The sequence below is a fragment of the Leptomonas pyrrhocoris genome (assembly GCF_001293395.1).
Source record: "Leptomonas pyrrhocoris isolate H10 chromosome Unknown, whole genome shotgun sequence".
In the NCBI taxonomy this organism is placed as follows: domain Eukaryota; phylum Euglenozoa; class Kinetoplastea; order Trypanosomatida; family Trypanosomatidae; genus Leptomonas; species Leptomonas pyrrhocoris.
In genome coordinates, this window is record NW_015438357.1 from 478,446 (window position 1) to 495,559 (window position 17,114).

General features: G+C 55.8%; 3 protein-coding genes across 4 annotated transcripts; all 3 read right to left on the reverse strand.

Annotated features, from left to right (window-relative positions):
• Window positions 1–510: 510 nt before the first annotated feature.
• On the reverse strand, window positions 511–7,671 carry ABB37_00132 (hypothetical protein; the record flags this gene model as incomplete). Its single annotated transcript, XM_015796211.1, has 1 exon — window positions 511–7,671. One exon carries the CDS (start codon window positions 7,669–7,671, stop codon window positions 511–513), a length of 7,161 nt encoding a protein of 2,386 aa, XP_015664219.1.
• Window positions 7,672–10,964: 3,293 nt separating this feature from the next.
• On the reverse strand, window positions 10,965–13,093 carry ABB37_00133 (hypothetical protein; the record flags this gene model as incomplete). Of its 2 annotated transcripts, none has more annotated exons than XM_015796213.1 (1): window positions 10,965–13,093. In XM_015796213.1, exon 1 carries the CDS (start codon window positions 12,639–12,641, stop codon window positions 10,965–10,967), a length of 1,677 nt encoding a protein of 558 aa, XP_015664221.1. In that variant the 5' UTR covers window positions 12,642–13,093. The 2 variants fall into 2 exon arrangements, with proteins under 2 accessions (XP_015664221.1, XP_015664220.1); XM_015796212.1 differs by having other exon boundaries at window positions 10,965–12,827.
• Window positions 13,094–14,694: 1,601 nt separating this feature from the next.
• Window positions 14,695–16,531, reverse strand: ABB37_00134 (putative palmitoyl acyltransferase 11; the record flags this gene model as incomplete). The annotated part of the gene is made up of 1 exon (XM_015796214.1): window positions 14,695–16,531. Exon 1 carries the CDS (start codon window positions 15,904–15,906, stop codon window positions 14,695–14,697), a length of 1,212 nt encoding a protein of 403 aa, XP_015664222.1. The 5' UTR covers window positions 15,907–16,531.
• Window positions 16,532–17,114: the final 583 nt, after the last annotated feature.

Below are 17,114 nucleotides of genomic sequence, written 5' to 3' on the forward strand. Positions count from 1 at the left end.
GTGAAGCACGAAGATGAAGGGCTGTATGAACAACGTTAACGCTTTTTTTTGGTGATTTAAGGCGTTGCTTTGAGGGGAAAAAGAGCAGCTTTCCCGTGGCGCTCCATTTACTCTTTGCACTTTATGCCTTTGATGTCGCCTCCGGCACACTGTTGACAGTTCCAAGGAGTACAGCCAACAAGGTTGCAGGGAGGTGAAGAGACTTCAACGTGCGGCGCTGGCCTTCGTTGCGACGTTCCAGATGAACCTCGTCGTTCGTTCTCCTTTAGGCTGTTTCTCTCCCAAGTCTGACTCGGTGTATTTTCCATCCTGTTCAAAATATATAAAAGAGCAACGAAAGCAGGTGAGCAACACGGGAGGTTGCACGTTGAAAAGCGGAAACTGGGGGAGGGGGTGAGAAACATAATAGAGCAACGACAGCTTTGCTGCACGTAGCAAAAAAGAAAGAAAAGTGAATAACTTCCCTCCAGGAAGACCGACATCCGAGAATTAAGTGTTTCTTCCTCCACCTTAGAACGGAGGAGTGACACTGCACAGGCTTGATGGTTCGTAATTGCTCGCCACATCATCATCATGGCCTTCATCAACTGCGTCGTCGTCCTCCGCGTTGCGCATGATTGTGATCTGTTTCAATAGCTGCTGCGACAGCTGTACCTGTTGCTCGTGTGCACGCATGCGCGACGCCCGCTCGTCCGCCAACGCACGCATCGAATTTTCAAGCGAAGCCATGTACTCGTTACGCAGCTTTTCCGCAGCATCCAGATCGTCGGAGAGGCTATTCTTGTCGCGGCGCAGCTGTTCGATCTGGCCCAGGTGATGGAGCAACGCCTCGCGCAGCTCATTTGCGTCCAGCTGGCCCTTTGGCATAAAGGCACTTTCCTCCGTCGTTGTACCGTCCTCCTCCACTGCATTGTCCTTCGTCCGCGTGCCAGACGCGGCGGCGATGAGTTGTGGCAAGAACTCGCACACAACGTCCGTGGCCTCCTTCAGTTTCTGCTCCATGGCCAGTGCAGCCTCCATTTCTACGCGGTGGGCTTCGGCTTGCGCCTCGTTGGCGTGTTGCAGCTCATCGTTGTGCGCCTGCAAGTCTGCGAACGCCACGGACAACGCCGCGTGCGTCTCTCGTGACGCCTCCGCGTCTTTCTCGCCCTTGTCCAGCCTCTTCACCGCCTCCGCGTACTGCACCGCGCTGTCCTCCAGCTTCCGCAGCAAGTCGGCTTCACGGTCACGCATTTGTTGCATCGCGTCCTCCTTCTGTTTCGCCGTCTCCGTCATGTTGCACACTTCACTTTGCAGCCCCACAATCTCCTCCGCTTGTCGCTGCATGGCAGCATCTTGCTCCGCTAACCGTACCACGGACTCGCTGATGGCGCGGCGACCGCTCTCCTCCCGCTCCTCCCCCAGCCGCTTCTCCTCGTCGTGTTTGCGGTGCACCTCGAACATCTCCTCCTCCGCCGTGAAGAGACGATTACGCAGCTCCTGCTCGCTCTCTCGAGCCTCCTCCAGCAACGCCGCGCACTCCTCCAGGTGCTCTAGGTTGTCGGTGCGCTCCTGACCCGCCAAGTCGAGCTCGGCCATCAGGTCATCGAAGTAGACCTGGTAAAGATGTGCGGAGTCAGTACCCTGCTCCCGCGTCATCTCCTGCCGCGCCTCCAGTTCCAGCCCCTGCATCTGCGCTCTTGCTACCTCCTCCTCCAAGACGAGCTTTTCCGCAGCTCTGCTCAAGGAAGGGCCAAATAACGACCCGCCAGGGCCGTCCGCCTCCACCACACGGTGGTACAGGCCCCAGGTAGCCGGGAAGGGGTACTCAACCAGACGATTGCGCAACTCGCTCTTCGCGACATCCGTGTTGTGCTGCACGCAGAAGTCTACATGCAAGCTGTCCAGCACGAAATCAACGCGTGTGACATGTTCCAAGTTTACGTGGCACGCACGGCCGCAGTCGATGTGAAGCATCCACCGCAGCTCCTCCTCATAGTCCTCTACGACACGACGCCACTCGTCGCCCTCAAAGACGCGGTGAAAGTAAGACTCTGTCATTGGTTTGTCCGGCACGCAGTTGTCTCGGCGCTCGTCGTACCACTGCACCTCATCCACCGTGTCGCGAAGGCCAGCAACTTCCTGTCGCATCGCTTCCGCCTCGCGAGTCAGCGTTGCAAGCTCCTCCTTTAACGCCTCCGGCTCCGCGCCCAATCGCGCATGCTCCTCGTCGAGCTGCTGTCGTGCCGCCTGCTTCCACTCATGTTCCTGCAGCAGATACTTCAGCCGCGCTTCGTCTTCGGCTGCTTGGGCCTGCGAGAGCTGGTCCTGCATGGCTTTCACCTCCACCGCGTACAGCTCCACCATGGCTCCACGCTCCTCTGTCTCCGCCTGATGCGCGGCGCGAGCACGCTGGAGTTCTTGCTGCAGTCTTTCCACCTCGCCTTGCTGCTTCGCGAGCTCCTCCCTCAATCCTGCCGCAGCGTGGCTAGACTCTGCGGAGCTGGCCACACTCCCTTCCTCATCCAACAGCGCCTCGATATCGGCGATTGCTTTGCGAAGCTTTCGAGCCTGCAGGTGTTCAGCAGCCCCCAGCTCCTTCCGAAGATCCGTCAAGAGAGCTTCACGTGTCGGTACAGGCGCCGCAGCCACTGTGTCGGGACTTCTCGGTGCCGTCCTTGCCAACACGAGAGCCTCCTGCAACGCAGTCACAGCCTCGTCCCGTGACGCAATCTCCCGCTGGACAGCCTGCACACCTTCCACGTGTTCATCCACACGCTCCATGAGAGCACTCACATCATTTCCGTCACCAGAAGACGCCGCTTCCGCGTAGACGATTGCACTCCTCAACTCGTCGGCACGCGCCCCGTGTAAGGCAGCAGCGTCCGTATCATCCGCCTCTTCAGCCTCCACCTGAGCGCGCAACTCCCCCGCTAGCATGGACTTCAGCAACGCCATCCTCGCATCCAGCGCTGCAGAGCGACCATCCACGGCACCAGCAGCAAGCGCATCCTTCGCGGCAGCCAGCTCCTGCTGCAGCGCCGTGACCTCCGCACCGTACGCCGCCAGCTTCTCCAGTGCAGCGTCAAGCCCAGTCTTCGGGCCGTTGCGATTCGCGTACAGCGTGTTCATCATCGGGAACTCGTGTGCAGCAATCCGATCATCAATCTCCTGCTCGCTTACATCCTGGTTGTGGCGCACGGAGAAGTCGACGTGCAGGCTGCCCACACGGAACGACACCGCGATGATCTCGTCGCGTGACACGTGGCACGCACTCGCGGCGTCGCTGCAGAACGCATCCTTCAGAGCCTCCCCACGCTCCGCAACAACACGGCCCCACTCATCGCCATCGAACTCGCGGTGATGCCTCGACACGGTTGTCGGCTTCGTCGCGTCGTAGTTCCGTGCCCGCTCATCGTGGAACCGCAGCTCGTCCAACGCACGCTGCAGTGCCGCTACATCCGCCGCCGGCACAGCATCGCCACCACTGCCACGGGCAGCACTGCCATTCCGCGCAGCCGCAAGCTCCTGCTGGAGTGCCTCAACCTCCGCGTTCTGTGCCGCCAGCTGCTCCTTCAGCGCATGCACCGCCCCATCCTGCTCCTCCAGCTTCTCCTTCAGTGCGTCCATCGCAGCTTCGCGGCGTGCAACACTGTCCGCACGCTCACGAGCAGCAGCTTCTTGGAGAGAACGGGCGTTCTCCAGTTGCCTTCTCACCGCACTCCTGTCACCAGCAGCTTCCGCGTCGGCCCGCGCGGCCTCCGCAGCAGCAAGCGCATCCTTCGCGGCAGCCAGCTCCTGCTGCATCGCCGCGACCTCAGCCTTCTGCTCTGCCAGCTGCTCCTTCAGCGCCTGCACCTCCGCAGCAGCGGCGCCAGCGCTCTCCGCGGGCTCCGGCTCCACCGCGGCGCCACGCTGCTCGTCCGCGCGCTTCGCCTCCGCAGCAGCGGCATCCGCATCCGCCCGCGCGGCCTCCGCAGCAGCAAGCGCATCCTTCGCGGCAGCCAGCTCCTGCTGCATCGCCGCGACCTCAGCGTCACGCTCTGCCAGCTGCTCCTTCAGCGCCTGCACCTCCGCAGCAGCGGCGCCAGCGCTCTCCGCGGGCTCCGGCTCCACCGCGGCGCCACGCTGCTCGTCCGCGCGCTTCGCCTCCGCAGCAGCGGCATCCGCATCCGCCCGCGCGGCCTCCGCAGCAGCAAGCGCATCCTTCGCGGCAGCCAGCTCCTGCTGCATCGCCGCGACCTCAGCGTCACGCTCTGCCAGCTGCTCCTTCAGCGCCTGCACCTCCGCAGCAGCGGCGCCAGCGCTCTCCGCGGGCTCCGGCTCCACCGCGGCGCCACGCTGCTCGTCCGCGCGCTTCGCCTCCGCAGCAGCGGCATCCGCATCCGCCCGCGCGGCCTCCGCAGCAGCAAGCGCATCCTTCGCGGCAGCCAGCTCCTGCTGCATCGCCGCGACCTCAGCGTCACGCTCTGCCAGCTGCTCCTTCAGCGCCTGCACCTCCGCAGCAGCGGCGCCAGCGCTCTCCGCGGGCTCCGGCTCCACCGCGGCGCCACGCTGCTCGTCCGCGCGCTTCGCCTCCGCAGCAGCGGCATCCGCATCCGCCCGCGCGGCCTCCGCAGCAGCAAGCGCATCCTTCGCGGCAGCCAGCTCCTGCTGCATCGCCGCGACCTCAGCGTCACGCTCTGCCAGCTGCTCCTTCAGCGCCTGCACCTCCGCAGCAGCGGCGCCAGCGCTCTCCGCGGGCTCCGGCTCCACCGCGGCGCCACGCTGCTCGTCCGCGCGCTTCGCCTCCGCAGCAGCGGCATCCGCATCCGCCCGCGCGGCCTCCGCAGCAGCAAGCGCATCCTTCGCGGCAGCCAGCTCCTGCTGCATCGCCGCGACCTCAGCGTCACGCTCTGCCAGCTGCTCCTTCAGCGCCTGCACCTCCGCAGCAGCGGCGCCAGCGCTCTCCGCGGGCTCCGGCTCCACCGCGGCGCCACGCTGCTCGTCCGCGCGCTTCGCCTCCGCAGCAGCGGCATCCGCATCCGCCCGCGCGGCCTCCGCAGCAGCAAGCGCATCCTTCGCGGCAGCCAGCTCCTGCTGCATCGCCGCGACCTCAGCGTCACGCTCTGCCAGCTGCTCCTTCAGCGCCTGCACCTCCGCAGCAGCGGCGCCAGCGCTCTCCGCGGGCTCCGGCTCCACCGCGGCGCCACGCTGCTCGTCCGCGCGCTTCGCCTCCGCAGCAGCGGCATCCGCATCCGCCCGCGCGGCCTCCGCAGCAGCAAGCGCATCCTTCGCGGCAGCCAGCTCCTGCTGCAGCGCCGTGACCTCCGCACCGTGCGCCGCCAGCTTCTCCTGTGCAGCGTCAAGCCCAGTCTTCGGGCCGTTGCGATTTGCGTACAGCGTGTTCATCATCGGGAACTCGTGTGCAGCAATCCGATCATCAATCTCCTGCTCGCTTACATCCTGGTTGTGGCGCACGGAGAAGTCGACGTGCAGGCTGCCCACACGGAACGACACCGCGATGATCTCGTCGCGTGACACGTGGCACGCATTCGCAGCGTCGCTGCAGAACGCATCCTTCAGAGCCTCCCCACGCTCCGCAACAACACGGCCCCACTCATCGCCATCGAACTCGCGGTGATGCCTCGACACGGTTGTCGGCTTCGTCGCGTCGTAGTTCCGTGTCCGCTCATCGTGGAACCGCAGCTCGTCCAACGCACGCTGCAGTGCCGCTACATCCGCCGCCGGCACAGCATCGCCACCACTGCCACGGGCAGCACTGCCATTCCGCGCAGCCGCAAGCTCGTGATTCGGTGGTGCGATCTGGGTTTCTTGTTGCCGTTGTTTTCGTGCGTATGTACGCTCATCGGTGGCGTGCTGCTCATGCGAATCGTGGTTGGCAGTCTTCTGTGCTGCAGCAAGCTCGTCTATGAGTGATTGCTCCTCAGCCTCGCGTTCTGTGAGTTGCTCACGGAGTGACTGCACCTCTTTTTGAGTGTCGTCTTTCAGGAGTGGATTTTTCACCGAGTTTGGCTTTGCGAGTTGAGCTTGCAAGTTACGGATGTCGTCATCCTGCTTCGCGATGTGGTCCTGAAGTCGTTCTACTGTATGGACGTATTCTGCGTGCGCTGTGTTCGGGTTGAGGTGCTGCGCTTCTGCAGGATCGTGGTTTATTGTGGACATAGCCGCCGCCGCCTCGGCAACCTGCGCCTGCAGCAGTTCTATGTCTTCCTGTTGTTGTGCGACGGTGCGTGCAGCTTCATCCGCTAAGGCTTGCGTAGCAGCAAGTTTTGCTTTAAGAGAGTCAATATCTTGGTTCTCTGTAGTGCCGCTGGTGTCGTCGTGGTGTGATGCCGCCAAAGCTGCTTCTAATTGCTCTTCCAGTATCTCTTTTTCTTCTGTTGACAGTTTCTGCGCTTCGGCGTACTGTTGTTGTAGTTTGGCGATGTAATCACGAAGGTCCTCTATTTGTGATTGGGCATCTTGCAGTTGTGCCACCAGAGTAAGTGAGTCTATGGGTGGCGATAGGGACGGCGTTTCCACTGAATTCTCGTTCGTGGCTAAGGGAGGTGGCGTCCCTGGAGTACCTAGATGGGTCGTTACGGTGGCACTTCTATGTGTTATATTCTGCTCTGGATGGTCTGCATTTTCTAACGCACGCAAACGTTGGAGCTCGTCCTTCTGCTCCGCTACCTCCAGCCGCAGAGCATCGTTGGCGCGCTGCATCTCCGCGAGTCTGTCCTGCAAGGCGCGGGTGTCGCGTGTGTGAAGTGGAAGGTCGTGCATCTTCTCCTCCGCGTTGCTAGCGAAGCCGCGCTCGGTTGGTAGCGGCGGAAGTGCAAGCGTCGGTGAGATCGGTGGCGACGGTCCGACACCGTGGCCATTGCGCTGCGGTGCAGCTTGATAGGATGAGTGGACCGGTTGGGGGAGTATGTTCATCCAGCTTGACGCGGCCAACTCCGTCATGGACCCGATGGAGGACTGCAACGCCACCGTCTGTCTGCTTTGCTGGGCTTGCATTAGCTCCCGGTTCTCAGCTTCGAGGGCTTCCGCGAGCAGTTGCCGGTCTGCAAGGTGCGTCCGCAGCAACAGATTGTCGCGCCGCATTGCCTCCCGCTCTGCCTCGAGGGAGCCAACATAATCGTTTAGTTCTGCTTCTGCTGCCGTGTCTACGGAGATGAGCTCACCGGGGCCGCTGTGCTGCTCTGAATGCATTGGGGAAAACTGACGCGACAACGGAGACTGTGGGGTCGGTTTGTCAGATTCGGAGGCGTGAACAGACGAGTTGGCGCTCCTCCGGTGAACCTTGCTTTTCGTCACGGGACGTCGTTGCGTTGTCGCTGCTGGCGTCGCGCACGTGATCTCCTGCGCAGACGCTTGTGCAACATTGAGGGAGGCAGTGGCACGTGCACTGACAGCCCGTCGCGTCGGAGGCATCACAACGGTGCCACCGCGCCCCCGCCTGGTGAAAGCGTGGGGAGTCAGGCCGCGCGAAACCCCGTTGCTCTGGCGACCAGAGCTGACACGAGGAGACTCCCCAACTCGTGCGTCAGCCCTCCGCAACTCCGGCGTGCCTGGCGGGGTCGGAAAGTGAGAGGTGCTGTTGTCCGCCGAGGACCACTGCGGACGCACAAGCTGAGGCAGACTCCCGCCCCCACGTCCGCGAACAGCGCGGGGCGGTGGACTGGAATCGGAGCGGGCGGACGACATCGCACGCTGCTGAGACTCACACCTCCTCAAGGTGCGTGCGTGGGTGTGGGTGTGGGTGCGCTGGGGTGAAAAGAGAAGAAAAAACTGTTTCTCCTTTCCCTCCAACACGTAGCAAATATATATATATATATGTCTAAAACGAATGTGTAACACAAAAAAGGAAAGGAAGAATCAACGTTCTGTTCTTGAGTGAAAAAAAAAAGCAAAGCGGCCTCGTTCGCCACGGAGAAAAACAGAAGAAAAAAAGGGTTGTATCGTGCAAAAACACTGTATTTTCACTCCACCTCTCTGCATCACCAAATTAGCACACTAAAGTGCAAAACGATGGAAACCCAAAAACAAGGGCCAAAAGAAGCAGCCGCACTGAGGCCGGTTTACAATCACTCGAACAAGTTGAGTAAGTATTTTCAGTTAGAATAGCAATAAAGAAGACACTTCTTTCTTCTCCACTAAATACAGCACACAAAGATATGATTTATCTTTCGTTTCGGAAGCGCTACCGACACGCACACCCAGGGAGCAAAAACGCAAAAAAAAGTATTTGAAAAATGCGAAAGAAAAAGAGCAACTTTGTAAAAAATAATAACTTTAGAAAATGAGCTTGAGTGAGCAGCAATAAGATTTCGAAGGTGTTTTCTCAGCAGTGACTCCAAGAAACTTGTTTCCTTCCTCAAGAGTTTGCAACAGTATCGCACTGCCTCTTGAATCCGCGAGGTACTTGAGGAAACCTTTATTTGTATCTTTTTCGTTGATTTTTTGAACTGCTTTCCACTTCAGGTTATTAACCCTTCTCTTCCGACCTCACAGAGAAGGAAACAAAAGAAAAACTGTCAGGAGTTCAATAGTGCGCTGAGAGACGCTGGAGAGAGGTGGAGAGAGGTGGGGAAAAATAAAAAGAAATCGATGCCACCGAAATAGCGTATGGTTGCAACTTCGGTAACAACAACAGAAACGACAACAAAAAGTGCCGAAGAGAGAAACTTTTGTTGATCGTTAGCCCGTTTTTTTCTCTCTCCCTAGCGGTAAAGATACTGCTTAGAAAAAGATACCACTCGTAATAGCAATAATAATAATCATCATCTCGCAGGAGGCAACCAAAAGAACGAAAGCAGGCAGTCAAGTAGAAAATACAAAGATGGCGTGTTTTGCGGTCACGATACGTTCTGCTGTTTCTCAAAACTTTCTACAAGGCGTTGAAATACAGAAAAAAAACGGACAGAAGTTAAGTGGCTGAGAAAGGAAAAAGCTGAGTTCTCATGGAGATCGCTTGTTTGGGCTTTTTGCCAAAGAAGAACGGAGAACAGGGAACAAAAAGAAGAAGAGCTGAACAGGTTTCAAAAAAAAAGGGACAGTCGTTGAAAAACAAAAAGCGATTGTAACGTAGACACAAAAACAAAGCAATCAAGCACGAAGAAATCTGCAAAAGGAAAAATGTTTTTTTTTTGTGGAGAGCTGTGTTCTGGAGAGAAGTGTTTGTTAGCTTTTAGTGTTACTGCCAGACTGCTCTTTCTCCTCTTTTTTTTTTCGGTGGTGCCAACGTGTCTTACTTTACACAGAGGCAGGAAGAAAAAACGTTTGGATTAGCTTTCTTAAAAGGCCAATGTGATGTCTTGCGCGTTCCTTCCAGTTTCCTACCTCACTCGATGACTTTCGTGTTTTGTTTTTCTTACTAGCAGTCCTGCACTTCTTCGTTTCGATGCCTCGCTTTTCTCGTGTTTACCTACGCAACGCTCTTATCACACTGTTTGAGCTCCTTCTCTCTCGCTCTCTCTCTATTCCCATATATATATATTTTTTCCCTTGACAACGTCAGAGTAGGCGGTGACAATGAAACAAAAAAAAGCCTCGCAAAAAGTACAGGTGACACACAAAAGAAGAATGAGTTGGGGAAGGCTTGCTCTACACTTGCCAACAAGCACAGTTACTTGGTAGCCAAAAAAAAAAAGAAAAAGAATGAAGAATAAAGACACGAAAAGAGGGAGTTTAGACGGATCTACGAGGGTCGTGAAATAAAAGGTTGTTTTTTGTGTTTTAAACAAGAAAGGCAGAAAGAAGAACGCTGGAATACAGTTCGCACGCGCTGCAGCCAGCGCAACAATGCAGCAGCAGAAGAATAAAATAATTTTGGAGTTGGCAACGAGATGCTTCAGAAGTTGCGTGGTTTTGCACAACACAAAACTAAATCTCTCCTTGTGGTTTTTTTCCTGATATGTTATTTCTTTCACTTCTCGATCGAAGTTGAGAACCGCTTCCAGTTTTCTTTTTTCTTTCTTTCAAAACGTCCGAAAGAGAAAAGCTATACCAGACCAAACGCAAGCATACACGTAGGAGTAAAATCACGCACAACACGACAGTAATGCGGGACGCCACTTGAAGAATAAACGAAACGGAGTCGAAGTTAAAGGTGGTAAAATCTGGATGAAAAGCAAATGAGCCAGATGACAGGAGTAAAAGAATAGATACCGTTTGTTATTGGAGACTCATTGTGTTCACAGTTGTGTGTGTGTGTGTGTGTGTGTGTGCGAGTTTCATTGGAAGTTAAAATGGAGAAGAAACAGCAGGAGACAAAAGAGGAAGAGAGGCAGTTATGATACGCGCCCATCGAAGCGGTGAAGATGAAATGATGCAAGTGGGAAGTCTTGCGTTTCTTCCGCTGTCATTGACACTTTCGGAATGAGAATGACATCAAATGATGTCGGGGTTAGTGGCACTTCACAACCACGAACACCGATGAAGGAACGGTGCTGGTGCTTCTCGAACGTGAGGCAGCGCATCGGACGCGTTAGATAGTCCGCGCATAACTGCCACAACTCCACAAAATCCAAACAAAGAGCAGAGTTGCAGCGGAAGCCTGTGGGTGCTTGCGTCACCTGCTCAAGTCTTTATGTGTGTCTGCTGTCGCTCTCTCCAACATAATTGACCTCTAAATTGACAGCGAGAACGATAGAATTTTTTTTAAGTTGTAAAGAACATCAATTTTTTTTCTTTTCCCCCGTTGAAGCCCCCTGAATGCTGAAAATGTGACGACATCAATCGGTGAACTCGAACGGCAACTCACGAACAAAGAAAAGACACGCGTTTGCCAATTCAAACAACGTGCGGGATCAATGCGATAACCTCCGCGGGAGTGACCCGCAAGGACGAACTAAAAGCTGTGCTTGCCTTTTCACAGTAGGCTCGGCGAAAACTCGGAGGTAGCTGAACTGCTTCGATTTCCATACGCTAGAGCAACGAGAGCAAAACGCCCTAGAACTTCTCAAAAGAAAATGTTCATACATTGCTCGCTCATCGTCTTAAAGCTCCGGTGAGTGATGTGAAGTGAAGACGTGGAATTGCTGGAAGTCCTCCAGCAGTGGGTTGTACCCGCTACGCGTCGTGAACAGCGCCGTCTTGTCGCCTCCGTGGATCTGCCAAAAAACAGGGTGTCGCATCGACTCCACTTCTTTCTGCTTTCCGCAGATGCGTGCGTACACGGCGGTCAGCTGGTCAAAGTCTGTCGGGAAGCACATGTCGACCATGCCTGCATTGGCGTGGAACGCGTCGATGGGTCGGCGAAGATAGATGTCCTTTGCCACACGCAGCTTCACCTGCAGCACTGGGCCGTTTACACCGGGCAGGGCCTGACGAACGTGCGACCAATCCGCGGCAAAGAGGTGGTGACGCGGGAAGTACTGGGCGAGCACCTCCAAGAGCACCATCTGCGCCGTCGGCAGCCAGGCGGTGCGCCACGGACTGTGAATCATGCCCAATTTCGTCACGATGGAGCACATGGAGTCGTCGGGGTTGGGCTCGATGCTGCGCCGCAGCGGCGGGTCCAGCGTTTCGCGGCCGCCCGTCACGCACAGCACCTTCAAGTTGTGAAATGATTCCTCCTGCATCCAGTTGAGGTAGCGCAGGTAGCGCAGGATCATCGGGTCCTGCAAGGCGAAGTAGCGCTCGTGCGCGGTGGACAGGTTGTCGTGCTGCTGGAAGCCGAACCAGTGCTCACTCACGGCCTCCTCGCGGTCCCACAAGATGCAGTCGTGCGGCATGCCCGAGAAGAGCTCGATTGCGAGCACGACGCAGCGCCGCTTCTCCAGCTGTCGCCAATTCAGTACAGACAGATGGTGGATGTTGACGTGGTGGTAGTGATGGATGAGCTTGTTGCGCAGCACCTGTATTAGGTGCGGGTTTTGCTCCACCGCGTGGTACTCACAGGTGGCGTAGAGAGCCGGAAAGTGCTCGGCGAGGTAGCTCAGCACGGAGAGCGCCAGCGCACCGGTGCCGGCGCCGATATCGTAGATGATGAGGGGCTCGCGGGGGTCAAACTTGGCGCGGTGCGTCGTTACGAGGTACTCGGCCAGGACCCAGCCGTAGTAGGGCTGAAAGATCTGCGTAGGCGTGATAAAGCCTGGGGTGCTCTCGTGAATCTTGGTGGCGTAATGCTCGTAGTCGTGTTGGTTGCGCAAGGATGCATATGGGATAGGGTCAAAGTAGCCGGTAGTCATGAGTTGTCGATACTTGCGAAACAGCTTCGGGTAGTAGCCCCACTTGTTGTGGTACAGCGCAAAGTGCACAAAATCGCGCATGATCAAAAGCTCCCCGAGGGCGGGGTGATCGGCGACCGCACCGCCCTCAAACACAATCATGTCCTCAAACAGCTTCTGCTGACGGGCAACGCGCTGTTCCTCCAAGTAGGCGACGACCTCGTCAAGACGTGCCTCAGCCGTGATGTCGTGCTCGGCCGAGATGACAGACGGAGCGCCGCTGCTGTGGCGGAGAGAGTTGGCCGTCTTTGCCGCCGAGGATTCGATCCCAGAGTTGGATTTGGTATGCAGCATCAGCGACGACGCCCCTCCTACCGCGAGCTCGTCTGCATCACTTTTCTCCGCGCTGCGCTTTGCGTCTGTTGCGCTAGAATTGTCGGCGGACGAGTTGTGCGACGCGGTGGAGCGGCACAGCAGACGCGAGCGGAGAAAAAGTCCTGCCATGAGCAGGGCGGTCGTGGCAGAGGCGGCTGTGTCTGTCGCGCGCAGGATGACATTGCGTGCTGAATGAGTAACGGGTGTGGGAGTGACTAGATTTTGAAGGAGCACGTAGCCTTTTCTTCCACCGCACAGCCGCAACGCCGCACGAGTGCGCATGATATTTTTTCTGTTCTCTACGATAAAGTCCGCTAGGAATAATCCTCAAAGCAAGACAAGCCAGCGTTCGAGTAGAGTGAAAGAAAAAAACGCGTTCCGTTCACACATGGTTGGATATGGTGCGAAACGAGCGCAAAGCGAAGGGGAAAAGGAGAGGAGGGAGAGGAGCGAAAAGCGCGATTATTTTCCTTCGGCGTTGAATGCGAACATTCTTCTTGTTTTAAAACGGGCTTCAGCAACGTCTAGAAATGGACGGCAGATGCCCACACGTTCCACAAAGCTTTCTTCGACGTGCCTGCTGGAAGTTGTTTGTACGTGGGGTTTGAAAATTATGTTGCCCGCAGAAAGAACAAAAAAAAGGAGAAGATCGCAGTTGTGAAGCGACGGAAGCAACACAGACTGCTAGTCCGATGGAAACACAAGAGACTTGAACGCCAACGTGTGCGAAGTCGGGGTTGTTGTTGCCGCAAAAAAAAAAAAGAGGAAGCCGTTGATCACGTTGCTTTTCCCTTGTGCGTCGAGCACGTTGTAACGCCTCGAGCATGATGGCTGGAAATGGATAGAGTGATCCATAAGAATGTTTTCTGTTGTTGTTTTCGTTGTGGACGAACGTGCTTGCCCTTCGGATCATCTTCTAAGTCGCCTGGGTCGCCAAGTCTCCTCGCTCCGCGTTTTCCCTCCTGTGAAAAGGCGTGAAGGAGCTCCTGCTACTGCACAGACGGCGAAACCGCAGCCCGCTTCACCAGCGTGTGTCCGCGTGTTGTTAATAACGTCTGGCTTCGCGCCCTTCCCATAGAGTGCTGTTCATTCTGCGTGTACCTGGGCGAAAACAAAATAAAGAGAGCGAATGCGAGAGAGCGACAAACACGACGATCCAGACGATCACAGCAAGATAAACGAAACAGATCAAAAAGGTGATAGAAGGGCAATGCAAGAACAACTGCCAACCGCAAGCAACTCGGAAAGCCATCCACACCGAAAGACAATACAAAATACCTATTACACAACAAAGTCACAAATACAAGACGCAAGCGCAAATTTCGTAACGGGGGAAAAAAAAAGGAGCTTCGTGCTGCACCTCTCCCGTGAACAGGCTTCAGGGGCGAGAAGCAAACCTGCCCTTAACAGACACCTTTTAATCGTCGACAAATCATTAGCGAGCTACTTAGACACAATGGCTCACACGCAAATCCAACCAAAAAGACCAGACAACCCCCGTTTCAGAGCGCATGCAAAGAGTAACGAGGAGATACCAAAGAATCAATGCGGGGAAGGGTTTTGTTCTCATCGCATGCGCTGCAGCGTCACGCAAACTGCACACCCCTCTCCGCCCATTTTTTTTGTTGTTGTTGATGACGTTGTTCTGCCTCGATTTGTTAACGCGCAGGTAGCAGCGGGTGAGGAAAGTCCACGCGTAGAACAAATGCGAAAAAAACGAAGAAGGGAAAGAAAGAAAAAAAAGTCCACGCTCCACGAAACGGCAACCAGGCTCGACTGGTGCCAACGTGGACGAGGAAAGTAAGCAGTAATGCGTGCCAGAAGCTGCATCCCATTTCAATCAGCTGGGGTTGTCATGCTCTCCCTCTCCCTGTCTCTCTTGTATAACTACAGGGAAAGAAAAAGAAGGCAAGTACAGCTGCAACAAAAGAAAAAAAGAAATAGCTCAACGCACAATACTGCAGCAGCATCGCAATAGAAGGTACATCGCATAGAGCACGGCGAAACAAACTGGCGTCTGCGACGATTATTTTCTCTTTTCCTCTAGTCACACTTCTTTCGCTTTGCACAACGTACCCGTTCTTCCGTTCCCTCGTTCTCATTCACCCACCCCTGCGTGCTCCTTTCGTTTGCTCTCGCGGCGCGCTGAGCGGAATTCACTTCTCCGTTGTGTTCTCGCGTCTCACTCCACCGGTTCATGCGTGCTACCGGAGTAGGTGCGGCGGTCATCTTCACCCTTCGTCCCATGCGTTGCTGGGCCTTCTGGGATTGGCGCGTAACGGCGCTGAGGCCCTTTCGGCGACGCCCCCTCACCTGGACTAAAGCTATCACAGCGGCCCGTCGTGGGTACAGCCGCCTCGCCGGGACCCGGCACTGGGTGCAGCAAATACATCTCCCCCTGCTCATCGCTGGAAGAGCGGCGCGTCATGCCCATCTCACTCGTGCCATCCTCCCCCTCCTCTTGTGCCTCGTCGGCGCTGGGGTGACCAGCGTTATCGTTTTGGTTGTTTCCGTGCTTCTTGAAGTTGCGGCGCTTGCGCAGCGCTAGACACGCAAAGGGCCCGCTCGGTTCCGGCTCCCCGCTTTGGCTACGGTACTCCCCTCTCGCGCGCCTCTTCGCGCGCTTCTTCACGATGTGCTCGTAGGTGGATTGGTGGGTGAAGTGGAGGTAAATGTGGAAGTAAATCAGCTTGCCCAAGGTGCAGATCCCCATCACCGCGATGATTAAGCACACGAAGTTGAAGACGACGAGTGCGGGAAAGGCGCGGTTGGGGCTGTGGTACGCGTGGGTGCGCATGTGCCGCTTAAAGGCTGTAATATCGCGCAGCATCCACTGAATGGTGTAGAGACTAAAGGCCGCCACCCAGGCCATTCCGAGCCACGCGGCGACCATGAAAGTGGCGAAGAGCCGGTAGTTCTTTGAGCCGACACAGCTGTTGAGCCAGCGGCAGTGGTGGTCGAAACCCGGCACGCACTTGTCGCACACACTACAGTGCTTGCAGCCCAGCTGCACAAAGCGGCGGCAAAAGACGCACGGCTCCGTCCCTTCCGGTGCCTGCTCCGGCAGCAGCGCGTCCTGCTCAAGTCGCGGGATGTCCGTGCGGAAAACAATGGGATCGTGCTGCGGAAACACCTCTAAAATGATTTTTGTCACCACGACGGTCGCCACGATCACCGACGTGATGACGAGCACCACAATGAAGAGCGCACCTTCGAAAAAAGGGACCTGCACCGTGTAGTGTAGCACGACCAGCACGATAATAGCGGCCCACGCACCGAGCTGAAGGAAGTCCGGCGGGCACTCGTAGCCGGTGCGGCGCGGACGCACGGGATCGCCGTAGATGTCGCGCCACTCGCCCTCCTCGCTCTGCGTGGAGCAGAAGCCGAGGCACATCTCCACTATTCACCTGTCGCGTTCCTTTCTCTTGCAAACGTCCCTCGAATCGGGAGGTAAAAGAAGGGCAACAAGGCGAAAAAGATGCGTAAGTATGCGATCCAAAAGAAGAAGCAGATCTACAGTTACGACAGAGCAACAACAGAGCCGTGCGCACTGGCGCTACAGCACGTGAAGTCGCGTCAGTTTCTTACACGCCTCAAAACAAAAAGGAATATATAGAGAGAGAGAAAGAAAACGGAAAAGGCCGGAAAGGAAGGAATAAAGACGTTTGTGCAAAGTTGAGTAGGACGAAGCTGGTGGGAGAGCTCTCGCGGGAAGAGAATAGAGCAAAAAACAAAGAAGGAGAAAACGGTTGTAGGTGTATGAACAACGGACCCCGGTGGTTTGGCTGCAAGAGAGCCCACTGTCTCTTCCTCAGCAGCACACACACACACACACACACAAAGAGAAAACCTTAAGGACTTATGGCTCACACAATAAGGTAAAAGGCCAGCACGTCCATAGAGTGAAATAGGTGAGAGAGAGAGAGAGAGAGAACGAAAACGATGCTTCGTTCTCTCACACCCGCTTTTCACCTCACACCGTCGTTTCTGGTCAAAGCCTGTGTATGCCGTCTGCGTACTATTGTAGGCGAAGGGACAAGGAAGAGCAAGGCAGGTGCAAGTGTAGAAGAATCAACATTGCCAATTGAAAAGGAAGACGACAAGAAAGGAAGGAGAAAGAGAGAGAGAGAGAGAGGTGAAGTAATACGAAGGAGAGGAGAACGATACGAAACTTCCGCCCTATTGAACGAAGGAAAAAAAAAGAGTTTTTGCCCTACCGACGCGAGGCAGAAAAAAAAAGGGAAAGTCCATCCATTCGTGATATGTTTTTTCCCTCCTCCTTTGTTGTGTAAACAAAAAAGGGCGCCGGTCGTTCCACACCATCAGAAAGAAGCCAAAAGGAAAAAAAAATAGCGTTCTGACGATTGTGCGGAGGCCACTGGAGAAACGTGTCGTCGCACACACACACACACACACCATAAGAAGAGTAAACCCGACTTGGGTTCTTCCCTCTCAGGACTTTGTGTTCCGCTTCTCGTAGTTTCTTCACCAAGCATGCGCCGTATTACCAAACATCCGTAGGAGACCGCTTGACAGAATACATCCACGCACACCATTGTGGCTTGAACACCGAAACGGAGAAGAAAAAAAGTTTTTGGCACA